We start from the raw sequence: 14153 nt of genomic DNA, 5'->3' as shown, positions 1-14153 counted from the left end.
AAACCCTGTCTCTACTAAAAATACAAAAATTAGCCAGGCGTGGTGGCACATGCCTGTAATCCCAACCACTCGGGAGGCTGAGGCAGGAGAATTGCTTGAACATGGGAGGTGGAGGTTGCAGTGAGCCGAGATTGTGCCAGTGCATTCCAGCCTGGGTGACAGAGCAAAACTCTGTCTCTAAAAAAAAAAAAAAAACCAAAACTTAAAGTAAATAATAGCTTGTATGAAAATGCTTAAGATAATAAGTGATCACTTAGTCACATCTATCTTCCACTTCCTATATGACAACAACTGGAATTTCCTATTGCTTTTTCTCCCTTTTCTTTGAAGGATTTTGGTCTGGTTGGAAATACATTAAAAAAAAAAAAAGAAAAGGCAGATTTCAAAATGAAATGAAAATATATCTCATCTTATCTCTTAAGAGTTTTCAAGGTAATACCAAACTTGTTAGAAATACAGTGATTTTAAAGTGAGAATTTCTCAGTTTCTTTCCTTTTATTCATCTTTTATTTTGTATACTTTTTAGAGACTGGGGTTTTTATTTCTAAATTTTAGTGCCAAACTATAGGATACATCACATCAATACTGTGTATGTTTGGTTAATGAATAACCAGTCTTGATTACTGCATGGTATTGTAATAAAAATCCATTTGCTTTTCTGTAGTTGATAACAAGTCTTCCTACATTTTGTCTCATCTGGTGCTCTTTCTAATAGCCCAGTGTGTGTTATCTTCAGGTTACCCTCACTCAGGTGAGTAATCTCAGGGTGACTGGTTTAAGGAATCATCTCAAGATTACATAATAGTTTTTTGAAATAGTGTTTAGAAATAAAAACAAGTTTATGTGGAGACTTATACCTTTGCTACGCATAGCTACAAATTTAGCTCAAAGCTCTATGGCAGTTCAGTTTTTCCAGTTACATTTCAGAGATTATGTGTTACAGGCCAAGTCACTGCTTAAGAGAACAAGTACCCACAGGTCTTCTAACTGCGAAACCTATGCTCTTTCTAGTGTGTAATCCTATTCCTCTATTTACCGTCTTTGGAACCCAGCTTAGTTTCAGGTTAAAAGGCTTTGAAGCCTCTAGGTCTGACGGTTAAAACCTTGTGTCAGGTTCTCACTTTCCATAGGTGTTTTCAGTAGTATAAAAAGGCAGATTTCAAAAGGCTTTTTTTTTTTTTTGGTTAAAAGATTACTATTGAAGGGATCTTTAAAAAAACAATTAAGAAGGGCTGGGTGCGGTGGCTCACGCCTGTAATCCCAGCACTTTGGGAGGCCGAGGCGGGTGGATCACGAGGTGAGGAGATCAAGACCATCCTAGCTAACACGGTGAAACCCCATCTCTACTAAAAATATAAAAAATTAGCTGGGCGTGTTGGTGGGCACCTGTAGTCCCAGCTACTCAGGAGGCTGAGGCAGGAGAATAGCGTGAACCCGGGAGGCGGAGCTTGCAGTGAGCTGAGATGGCGCCACTACACTCCAGCCTGGGTGACAAAGCGAGACTCCGTCTCAAAAAAAAAAAAAAAAAAAAAGAATATTTCTGATATTATTTAGAGAGAGAGATTCTGTGCTCTACAAAGATTACTTTTTAGAATAAATAGGTCAGTTACTTAAACATATCCCTAAAATTGGTTCTTTGGCTTGTATATTTTGAAGTCAGTGGCTTCTTGTTCCTGGTTTTTAGCTGACATTCTTTTGGCATGCTTTACTAGTTGAATAGTTCCTCAATAAATACTTGCTGCTGTACAACATGGAAAAAGATAGGGGCAGTTCTAGAGATAAAGGATACAAGTATTTGTGTTCCAATCCATGCAGGTAAAAATGACTAAACCAGAAATGTAAATGAGGCAGGCCAAACCAAAGATTACAAGATTAAAGAACAAGGGCTGAAATTCAGCCCCAGCGCGGTGGCTCACGCCTGTAATTCCAGCACTCTGGGAGGCCGAGGCAGGCAGATCACCTGAGGTCAGGAGTTTGAGAGCAGCCTGGCCAACATGGCGCAACCCCATCTCTACTAAAAATACAAAAAAATTAGCTGGGCGTGGTGGCACGTGCCTGTAGTCCCAGTTACTTGGGAGGCTGAGACAGGAGAATAGCTTGAACCCAGGAAGCAGAGGTTGCAGTGAGCCGAGGTCATGCCACTGCACTCCAGCATGGGCAGTAGAGCGAGACTCTGTCCCCCCGGAAACAAAGAACAAGGGCTAAATTCAAATCAAATTTTCCCTGTACCCTAAGAAAAATAATTAGGCCAGGAGATGTTTGGCTAAGTGAGTAGGCATTGTTCTGTGATGGTCTGAGCCCCAGACCTTTGCTCTGGATGAATGCTGTCCCAGGTAATGAAATGACTTCACTTATTAATACATAGGTACACAGAGTTCAGGTAGATGTGGAATGAATGGGGACTCGCCCCGTCTGCCCTTGAATGTATTTAGTGGTTTATGTGAAATGTACCTTTCAAAGTTGTCTCTATGTTTCATACTCTGGGGGTGGGAATATAAATCATTGCAGCCCTTTTGTAGGGCACTTTGGCAGTACTCATCAAAATATGCGATGTGCAGATGCTTAGCCAGCAACTCCGCTTCTATGAATCTAGCCAACAGAAATACTTGTAGAAGTGTGCAGCTATAAATGTCCACAGAGGCTCAGAGCCTCATTGTTTTTAATAGTGAACAGTTGGAAACCAAATAGATGTCTGTCAGTAGGGATGTGGCAGAATTGTGGCATGTTTATATGGGTATAGAAAGTATGGAGGAACATAGACCCAACTGTTGGTAAGAGTTATCTCTGGATGCAGGAATAGGTAGGGGTTGATGGGTACAGGGTCTCTACTTTGCATAATTTTGGGGCCACTGTTCACATAGAACATTTGCGATGGAGTGGTGCTCCTCGATTCGTTTAATGGAGAGGGTTTGGATGTGCTTTTGCTTTTTATTTAACACATGGGTATATTACTTTTCTTTTTCTGCAAAGAGCACTGATTAATTTTATAGTTTTTAAAATTGGCTTTGCCTGCTTCAGTAGTCACAGGTAGCTACCTGGCCGAGAAGCCAACTTGGGAATTACTGTTACTCTTGGGTGATACTGTCATAAAGGGGTTGAAAGTACTTGTTAGCTGTATATGTCAGAATTGATTAAAGAGAACCAACTATTCTTGTGCAAGGGATGGTATTGTAGTTAATTATGACATTTGGAGAAACTAATTTCTGTCTGTCGACACTATCTCTGTTCCATTTAGACTTAGAGACTTACATGGGCAATGCTTGACTTTTTGCATTCAGCACAGAAAGTTAAGTAATCCACTGTGGTAAAATATTAACTAAATTTATATGACTTCTCGACTGCTGTAAGTAGAGAATATTTATCATATAAGCACCATTTTCCTGAGTTTTTTGTTACTACATATTTTATCTTACTGTCACTATTGTGTAAAATCTTTGAAAGGAAAATGAATACTGTGTAATAGTTAAATCCATTCATAGGTTGCAATAGAGTGTCAGCCAAATGTGTCATACATCAAATCTTCAGCAGCTTTTGCATAATCCAGGAGAATTGAATAATAGTTGAAGTTAATTTTGCCAGTGAAATATAGGGAAAGAAAAATGTTTGAAATTTAAATTATTCAGATAGCTAAATTCTTAATCCTAAAATTTAAACCCCTTAATTCTGTCTGTAGTGTTATATCAAGACTTTTTGATAGTCATGAAACTGAGTAAAACTTTATTCAGATTACTTAAAAACAGCTTTTCCTGTGGTTAATAACACCTTTATTTTGAACAGAGTACTCTTAAGCAACTTATATTGTGCTGATTAAAGATTTAATCTGTGCATATTTTTTACCCTGTTGTTTATTTAGTCTTGATAACTGTGAAATAAACCATAATTAAATCACAAAAGTCACCTGCCTCTTTTGTTTCCCTGGAAATTTGGCCAAATTTTTTTTAACGGAAAGTTCTGCTAATGAAAATTGGGAAATTGGAGACATATATTATTTTGACTGTGTGTCCTCTGTCATTAAAGATGGACTATACTAGCTGGGTGTGGTTGCTTATGCCTATAATCCCACCACTTTGGGAGGCCAAGGCAGGTAGACGGCTTGAGCTCAGGAGTTCGAGACCAGCCTGGCCAACATGGTGAAACCCCGTCTCTACTAAAAGTACAAAAAATTATCCGGTCGTGGTTGCGGGCACCTGTAATCCCAGCTCCTCGGGAGGCTGAGGGAGGAGAATCGCTTGAACCTGGGAGGAGGAAGTTGCAGTGAGCCGAGATTGTGCCATTGCACTCCATCCTGGGCAACAAGAGGAAAACTGTATCTCAAAAACGAAAAAAAAAAAAAAAATAGAGCTGGGCGTGGTGGCATGTGCCTGTGGTCCCAGCTACTCAGGAGGCTGAGGTGGGAGGATCGCTGGGGCCCAGGAGGCAGAGGTTTCAGTGAGCTGAGATCATGCCGCTGCACTCCAGCCCGGGCAACAGAGAGACCCTGCCTCAGAAAAAAAAAAAAAAAAAAAGATGGAATATACCGATTTTTACTCTAAACAACAACTTTGAATTAAGTTTTTGTGATTTTTAAATACATCTAGATAGGAGAGATGCCAGAATTTCTAGAAATTCTAGATGAATGAGGAAGTATGCAATTGAGGATTGGTTTACAGATGTGATTGTGTGGACTTGAAAGGGATCAAGGTGAGTGTGCTGTTGAATTTCTCTGGCCAGAGCACATATATTGGAAATTGTTATTTAACAGTTGCTCAGATGACTCCTAGTTGGTTAGTCACGGTAGTTGATAGGAGTCGTTTAGAGAACAACCCTGTCCCTTGTCTACAGATTAGCAGTCATCAGTAGCCGGACCAGGAGGTGGTGTGGGAGGTGCTCAGGCCCATCCTGGAGTCCGGGACAGAGTCAGCAGTGCTTGTTGCCTGCAGTTCAGAAAAGCCTGAATTACTGTTACACCACATGCCTGCGTGCGTAGCATGAGTGTGTGTGCGCTGTTACCTACACCCTGTGCTGCCTGAAATTGATAGTGCTTTTCCTGTTCGGTGGTTTGTCCTATTTTTATTTTAAATTGTCTTGGTAAATTTTAACATCAAGTTGAGATTACTTATGAGTTGGCGGAGACTGGCTAAGATAAGTGACTAAGGAAGACAATAAGAAGAAAGGTGGGCTGGATAATCCAGCATTCTGGAAAGCCATAGGAGAAATCCTAAGGAAATAGAAAAGGCAAATGTTAAGCTAACAGTTAAACAGACAGATATAGCACTAGAGAAAATGCTAAGACATGTCTTTCCCTTGACTTCTCTCGAATATTTCAGATGGAGGGTGGCTAGTTCATGACCTGTTTGACTTGTTTCTCCCCATTTGGAGAGATGGCAGCCTAATGTATCTCTCAGAAATGTAGGACTTCCCTGAAGGCCGACTTGCTTTCATTGTAAATAATCAACTACACATCTGAAAGGGTTTCGGTGGAGGAGCACTGGACTGAGAATTAGGGGATTAAGGTTCTGCACAGCCATGTCCTTCAGTAACGGTATAACCTCAGATGTGCCTTTAGATGTACAGGAACCCCCTTTCAGATCTGAAAAATGAAGGGTGGGAAGGTTTCCAGGGCCATTTTACTGTCTAAGCTGGTCTTGAGGCTGCATTTAGTGCATAAGATCAAGGGCTAGAGGCCAGGTGTGGTGGCTCACGCCTGTAATCCCAGCACTTTGGGAGGCCGAGGCGAGTGGATCCCGAGGTCAGGAGTTTCAGACCAACCTGACCAACATGGTGAAACCCCATCTCTACTAAAAATACAAAAATTAGCCAGGCGTGGTGGTGCACGCCTGTAATCCCAGCTACTCCAGAGGCTGAGGCAGGAGAATTGCTTGAACCTGGGAGGCGGAGGTTGCATTGAGCCTAGATTGCATGCCACTGCACTCCAGCCTGGGTGACAGAGTGAGACTCTGTCTCAGAAAAGAAAAAAAAAAAAAATCAGGGGCTAGATTTTGGGAAGCCTCCCCTCCATGCAGAGCCCCCTCATTTGCTGACCATCTCCGTCTCTGTCATGGGCACCCATCACAGTCATCGTACGCACATCCCCACCCTCACTGCCCTCCTTTGCGTAGCCTAGTGTCTTGCACATGGCACGTGGCCAATACATTGTTATTGAATGAATGGATTTTATGTACTCTTTGGGGATCTCCTCTTGCCTTTCTTTCGTGCTGGTGAATTTCTTAGATCACCATGTTGCCTGCTGTAGCCTAGTAGGTATCATGCTAATTCTGTAGACCACTTTTCCGTGGTTGATATTGTAAGTTAAATTTCTGTTCATAAAAAATGTAGCCATTAGATTAACGTTTTCTATTTTTGTTAATGCTCTTTCGCAGGGGTCTTGCTCCTCAGAACAAACCAGAATTGCAGAAGGTGATGGAAAAAAGAAAACGAGACCAAGTAATAAAGCAGAAGGAAGAAGAAGCACAGAAGAAGAAATCTGACTTGGAAATAGAGCTATTAAAACGGCAGCAGAAGTTGGAGCAGGTAAGGGGGATTGGCTGGAAGCTGTCTTTTTTTGTTTTTGTCTTGAAGAATGTTGGAGTGTTGGAGCGGGCAGGATTTACCAGACGTGCCAGTGTATACATTTATACCATGAAAGAAATATTGGAGACAAATGTCAGCAAATGGGGTCAAATACGTTCAAGGCAGGGACAAGAATCCTACTGAGGACCTAAAAGAGATCCCAGAGGCAAAAGCAAAACAGGGACATGGCACTGAATTCACACAGGGTGCTGGAGTAATTTAATGAAATTCACTTTCATGAAGACTCCAGAGCAACTGTGCGTTGACTCCAGGATTTGTTTCCTTAGCCCTGTCTTTTCAATTCTTGTCATCTCGTGGTCCTATTTGCAGTGACAGCCAAGTGGCTTCTGTTTCTTTGCACAATTACCCAGACTCTATCCATCCATTTCTTTAAAAGTGGGGGACCAGGAGAGAATTTCTTGTGTGGGGAAGTAAAGTTGTCAGGGACTTTGAAAAGAGAGAAGAGTATTTTGAAAGGCTGCTTGGTTTGTAAATAATTTTTCCTTTTCTGAATGTCATTTAGCTTGAACTTGAGAAGCAGAAATTGCAAGAAGAGCAAGAAAATGCCCCCGAGTTTGTGAAGGTGAAAGGCAATCTCAGGAGAACAGGCCAAGAAGTCGCCCAAGCCCAGGAGTCCTAGGCTGAGGCTGCACCAAGACCTCGTGTGTCACCCCACAGAGCTGTCTGTGGGTGCCTTCTCAATCTCAGGGCAAAAGCCCCTGGAGAATATTCCAGCCAGCAGAGAATTTTGACTTGCAGTAGGATTTGGTTTGGTTTTCCTACGATCTGGGTGGATGCCTTGCCTGTGACAGTTGCAGTTCCTATTCGCCAAATGAAGGGCAGTGCCCCGCACGTAAGTTGGAATGATGGACCTGTGTTCAGAGACTTAACAGAACCAACAAGCAAAACAAGTGAGAACAGGAAAAAGGAAGAGGACACTGGAATCAATTCTTGAGAGTTGCACTACTTGGTTTTTCTTCCATTCCAAGTTTCGTGGGACCCAGAGCCTTTTTTCTTTTAAAAGCTAAAAAAAAAATGTTTAATTCCTCTTTTTGTTATCTGTTAGATAATTGAGATCACCTAGAAATGCGTTTAATCTGTTCACTCACTGTAAATTTTGAGGACCCAGAATTTTCTTGTTTAATTTATACTTTCACCCCCGTTGCAGTTAACACCAGAGAAGGAACGTGAATGTCGAGCACAGCCACTACCCTTGTTGGCACTAAATTTAGAAATAGGGTGAGAAGTTTAAAAGCCCATCTTGATTTTATTTTCATTCCTTTTGGTTCTCTGTGTAATAATAGCAGGCTACATAGTGACATTCCAGTTCCAAGAAGGTACATCCTGTCCATTCATTAATTGCTTTGATTACTAGGAGGGTTTCTGTTCAGTTTTGTTTTTAAATGTCTTGCTGATCTAGTTCTTTCAGATGGAATAACCTTCCAGTCCCTTAGAGAGTGGAACTAGTCCATATAACCCAGCTTCAGTAGCAAAAGTAGAAGCTGCCACATCTTTTCATTTCTCCAAGAGGAGTGTGGGGAAGGTTCCCATGACCAGCTGGGCGGTCAGGATTTCTCTAGGCATTCTAATGTGAAATAAGTGTAGGCTGCTCTCAAGGAGGCTTCATCAGAAGATGTATAGCATTTGAATGTCTAATGATAATGAATATCATTAGAATCCAAGCTTTGAAAATTTCTGATTAATGCTCATGTATTTCTTTATCTTTGTTTTTCCTTGTGAAGAAAGACTTTCACCACTGTCTGAGTGATGATGCTGTTGATAAGGTTGATGTCGATGACTACTATATTGCATCTCTCAGGAACAGCTGATGGGAAGGGAGGGGCTGCTGAGTTCCCTTGTTCTAGCTAGCAGCACGCTCCTCACAGAGGGGGCCGAGTTACAGACAGCAGCCGCATTCTCATGCAAAATTAGTTTTAAACTGCCAGTGTGGGCATCGGTACCTTTTGCCTGGGTGATACCGAAGAATTGTTGAGGATTTAGTATGCTCCGTAGAGACAGTTCAGCCAGTCATTTCTGCATTGGAGAGACTTCTCATACTTTCTTTGAAGACTCATAGAAAGCTGGATCCAGAGCTTTTGAATCCTTAATTAGCATAGTAGAAATTAGCTTTCTATGGGAATGCTTTAGTGTTAGCAGTTGACAATTAGGCCCATATTCAATCTGAATGGGAACAAAAGTAAATGCAATGATAATATACTGCTAGTTAGAGAAACATGTTAGTTGATTATACCTGAAATGGATTATTTATCTCATCAGCAAGTATTATTTGAATAAAATGAGAAATGCTTAAGAAAAATTGTTGCTCTATAGTAATTTGGTTTCGAAGAATGGAATGGTAACTATTTTTTTCCATCGTTCTTTTGAGAGAAGGAAGTGTGATGACTGATGATCTTGAAAAGCCCATTTCTGATTGCACATTGACTGGAATTCTTTCTTTGTGTCTGTGGACTAGCGATGCTGTTTGTAAAATGAAGATTCGGGACTGGCTCATATCTTTTTATCTAACTAGATGTCAGATCTTGAAATCTGTATTCTCAAAGCAATTCTGCCACTTGATCGTATTCACAGGGGCCCTGGTAGGCTCCTTTAGAAGGACCATTTCTGTTCCTAGAGCTTAACTAGAATTCATTCTTCACTGAAAAAAAAAAAGGTTACTTAAGAAAGCATTTCTTTCCTAATCTCACTCAAATCTGCAGAATTATTTGTAATTAGTAATACAAAATCTGGCCAAAAGGAGACTTGTAAATAGCGTAAAGTGGTGTCTTATGCTAAATGGTGGAATGTATAGGCAGAGAAGCTCTTTGAAGTTGTCAGATGAGCTGGGCTTACAAGCCTGATTCAAACAGGCTGTCAGTCTCCTCTCACCCCTTAATACTGTGTAGCCCAAACTCCTAGGACTCTTGAACATCTGAGCAGTTTTGTGCTTTGAGCCACTTTTTGACAAAAATGGCTCCATTTTTCCACAGCGTGGTTTTCTTAAAATAGTTTAATGTTTTATAGTCTCATAGTAGTAGTGTTGCTTTCTAAGCTATAACAGTCGACTTTATTCTTCTACTCTGAAAAATCTTGACTTGTTTGAGTGTATATAATATATATAAAGGGAGCCTTAATGGATTGGTTTTCATAATTTAATATTTTTTGTATTTGCTCTTGTATAATTGTTTTTAATGGAAAGTATTAAAGAATTGAGGGTGGAATTCTTAGAACCAAAGTTATTCTTAATAAAAATCACCACATGCTTGGACCATGCAACCATGTTTGTCTGATCTGTTGAAGGTGTGCATCTGGAACAGAACGGGGCTGGGTTCAGTTCAAAGGTGAGAGTTGGTTCCAGGGTCTCCCTTTTGATGACTCGTCCTCATTGACAACCTTGCCCCCAAATCACTTATGTCCTATTGCCTTGTGGCAGTCAAGCTGACAGTTTATCATATCAAACAGAGTCATCTCAGGTATTTATGGCACTGTAAATTACACATTGCAGTAGGCCATATGGCCCTTTAGCAGCAGCCATCAGTCAGTCCTCAGCTCAAAGTATTCTGCATTTTAGATAGCTTGGTAGGACAGTGGGAGACATGTTTTGGGAAGGGCCATTGTTCAGTGCGTTTGACCCCAGTACATATGGCATGTCTGAAGTGTGATTATGAGGTTTTTTTTTTTGCTTATTCAAGTAAATTAATGTTATTCCTCAAAGAAGTTACTTTGGAAAGGTATACGCCTGATTGCATTATACTACTAGTATACTTTGGAGATTCAAGTCTCTTTGTAATTATGCCTTTATTTTTCAACTACAAATTATTACTCAGTTTGATCACCCAACTTCTAGTGTCTTTGGACTTTTTAAAAATATTATATCTACTCAGGAGAGTAAAAATGTACTATCTCTAAGGTTATACCATGAACTCTAAAGCCAGTGCAGAAGATAGATTCCAAAAATCATTTGAGGAGTAGCTGCATCCTTGGAATAACTAGGCAGTTTGTCCCGGTGACTGTGTTGAGGCTGTCAATCCATTTAATTCGACCACTTCCCCAATCTGTCTCTCTTTCTCTCTCTCTCTCTCTCTCTCTGTGTGTGTGTGTGTGTGTGTGTGTTTTACAGTAGTGGTAATAGATTTGAAAGAAGACAGGGCAATTAAAGTGTTTAGTAAGATTTAAAATACTGTAGGACAGCTAAAAGAAGTTTTAAAATAATACTACCCGGCATACATTTCCTAGTATAATAAGAGATGAAGTATTTTACTTCCAGGGTCTTCGGATAAATAAAATCTTTATGAGCTAGCCTAACAATCACAGTTTCTACTTCGTTTTGTCTCATGAGAAAACATAGTCTGATTATCAATTGGGGATCCTTTGAATATCTTCCCACTTGCTCCTACATTTTCTAGCAAGATGATAATTAGCACTTGCCGTGGCACAAAGGGCACTCGCTCACTCATTTATTGAAAGTGTGTCCATTGCTACTGCAGTCCTGCTATTCCTAGAAACCCTCAAACTATATATGTGCATGTGTGTCTAAGTGTAAATATGTATGCACATATTTGCATTGATGTTTATTTTTATATCTATATAGAATATCATGAGGTCGGGCCAGGTATGGTGGCTCACGCCTGTAATCCCAGCACTTTGGGAGGCCAAGGCGGGTGGATTGCTTGAGGTCAGGAGTTCAAGACCAACCTGACCAACATGGTAAAACCCCGTCTCTACTAAAAATACAAAAATTAGCCAGGCGTGATGGCACGTGCCTGTAATCCCAGCAACTCGGGAGGCTGAGGCAGGAGAATCACTTGAACCTGGGAGGCGGAGGTTACAGTGGGCCAAGATCACGCCACTGCACTCCAGCTTGGGTGACGAGACTCCGTCTCAAAAAAAAAAAAAAAAAAAAGAATATTATGAGGTCACATTGATACCTCCAATCCCAACCTAGTGGCATGTTCTTTTCCTCCTTTCCGAATTTGTCACTCCCTCCTCCGACAGTGACAACCCTGGCTTCCACTGTCTCCACTCATTTATTTTCTCAATCCCCTGACCTTCCTCAGCCGCTTTCACCTCCCAGGCACTGCCTAGTGGCTTTGTGACTGAATTAGGAAGTAAGGGAGAAAGAAAACAAACAGCAATTTTTCTTGAGCATTTAAACATGTATTGCTAATTAAATTAATTAAATCGCCTCAAACAGCCTAAAGTGCGGCTATAGATTGAGTATACCTGATTGTTTGAAACCTTGTAAACTCCTTAAACATTATGTCAACTATACTTGAACACAATGGTTAGCACATTTTAAAAATAACTTACCCATTTAAAAAATCAAAATCAAGCTTTATGTCCATTATTACTGTTTTTGAGATAGAGTCTCTCTGTTACCCAGGCTGGAGTACGATGGTGTGATCACAGCTCACTGCAGCCTTGACTGCCTGGGTCAAGTGCTCCTCTCGCCTCAGCCATCTAAGTAGCTGGAACAACAGTTACACACCACCATGCCTGCTAATTATTTTTTTGTAGAGACAAGGTCTCACTATGTTGCCCAGACTGGTCTGGAACTCCTGGCCTCAAGGGATCCTCCTACCTTGGCCTCCCAAAGTGCTGGGATTACAGGCATGAGCCACCGTGCCTGGCCATTTGTCCATTAGTTTTATACTTTTAAAACACTTTCCTACTACTATGACCATATTTATTTTATTTTATTTTATTTATTTTTTTTTATTATTATACTTTAAGTTTTAGGGTACATGTGCACAATGTGCAGGTTGGTTACATATGTATACATGTGCCATGCTGGTGTGCTGCACCGACTAACTGGTCATCTAGCATTAGGTATATCTCCCAATGCTATCCCTCCCCCCTCCCCCCACCCACAACAGTCCCCAGAGTGTGATGTTCCCCTTCCTGTGTCCATGTGTTCTCATTGTTCAATTCCCACCTATGAGTGAGAATGTGCGGTGTTTGGTTTTTTGTCCTTGCGATAGTTTACTGAGAATGATGATTTCCAATTTCATCCATGTCCCTACAAAGGACATGGACTCATCATTTTTTATGGCTGCATAGTATTCCATGGTGTATATGTGCCACATTTTCTTAGTCCAGTCTATCATTGTTGGACATTTGGGTTGGTTCCAAGTCTTTGCTATTGTGAATAGTGCCGCAATAAACATACGTGTGCATGTGTCTTTATAGCAGCATGATTTATAGTCCTTTGGGTATATACCCAGTAATGGGATGGCTGGGTCAAATGGTATTTCTAGTTCTAGATCTCTGAGGAATCCCCACACCGACTTCCACAATGGTTGAACTAGTTTACAGTCCCACCAACAGTGTAAAAGTGTTCCTATTTCTCCACATCCTCTCCAGCACCTGTTGTTTCCTGACTTTTTAATGATCGCCATTCTAACTGGTGTGAGATGGTATCTCATTGTGGTTTTGATTTGCATTTCTCTGATGGCCAGTGATGGTGAGCATTTTTTCATGTGTTTTTTGGCTGCATAAATGTCTTCTTTTGAGAAGTGTCTGTTCATGTCCTTCGCCCACTTTTTGATGGGGTTGTTTGTTTTTTTCTTGTAAATTTGTTTAAGTTCATTGTAGATTCTGGATATTAGCCCTTTGTCAGATGAGTAGGTTGCGAAAATTTTCTCCCATTCTGTAGGTTGCCTGTTCACTCTGATGGTAGTTTCTTTTGCTGTGCAGAAGCTCTTTAGTTTAATTAGATCCCATGTATCAATTTTGGCTTTTGTTGCCATTGCTTTTGGTGTTTTAGACATGAAGTCCTTGCCCATGCCTATGTCCTGAATGGTATTGCCTAGGTTTCCTTCTAGGGTTTTTATGGTTTTAGGTCTAACGTTTAAGTCTTTAATCTATCTTGAATTGATTTTTGTATAAGGTGTAAGGAAGGGATCCAGTTTCAGCTTTCTACAAATGGCTAGCCAGTTTTCCCAGCACCATTTATTAAATAGGGAATCCTTTCCCCATTGCTTGTTTTTGTCAGGTTTGTCAAAGATCAGACAGTTGTAGATATGCAGCGTTATTTCTGAGGGCTCTGTTCTGTTCCATTGATCTATCTATATCTCTGTTTTGGTACAAGTACCATGCTGTTTTGGTTACTGTAGCCTTGTAGTATAGTTTGAAGTCAGGTAGTGTGATGCCTCCGGCTTTGTTCTTTTGGCTTAGGATTGACTTGGTGATGCGGGCTCTTTTTTGGTTCCATATGAACTTTAAAGTAGTTTTTTCCAATTCTGTGAAGAAAGTCATTGGTAGCTTGATGGGGATGGCATTGAATCTATAAATTACCTTGGGCAGTATGGCCATTTTCATGATATTGATTCTTCCTACCCATGAGCATGGAATGTTCTTCCATTTCTTTGTATCCTCTTTTATTTCCTTGAGCAGTGGTTTGTAGTTCTCCTTGAAGAGGTCCTTCACATCCCTTGTAAGTTGGATTCCTAGGTATTTTATTCTCTTTGAAGCAATTGTGAATGGGAGTTCACTCATGATTTGGCTCTCTGTTTGTCTGTTGTTGGTGTATAAGAATGCTTGTGATTTTTGCACATTGATTTTGTATCCTGAGACTTTGCTGAAGTTGCTTATCAGCTTAAGGAGAT

The 14153-nt window shown here is 40.7% G+C and overlaps 1 protein-coding gene across 15 annotated transcripts in view; it reads left to right on the top strand.

Annotated features, from left to right (window-relative positions):
* Positions 1 to 9822, top strand: part of FAM107B (family with sequence similarity 107 member B) — a 259956-nt gene extending 250134 nt beyond the window's left edge. For all 15 annotated transcript variants that reach the window (XM_016962686.4, XM_016962688.4, XM_063780477.1 and 12 more), the window contains 2 exons: positions 6360 to 6510; positions 7073 to 9822. In XM_016962686.4, the coding sequence (XP_016818175.3) occupies positions 6360 to 6510; positions 7073 to 7189 (268 nt within the window). In that variant the 3' untranslated portion in view covers positions 7190 to 9822. The remainder of the gene's footprint in view (positions 1 to 6359; positions 6511 to 7072) is intronic.
* Positions 9823 to 14153: the final 4331 nt, after the last annotated feature.

The sequence above is a fragment of the Pan troglodytes genome, chromosome 8, assembly GCF_028858775.2.
Source record: "Pan troglodytes isolate AG18354 chromosome 8, NHGRI_mPanTro3-v2.0_pri, whole genome shotgun sequence".
Lineage (NCBI taxonomy): Eukaryota > Metazoa > Chordata > Mammalia > Primates > Hominidae > Pan > Pan troglodytes.
The sequence above is the reverse complement of the archived record's forward strand: the minus strand, read 5'-3'. Positions and strand labels throughout refer to the sequence as shown.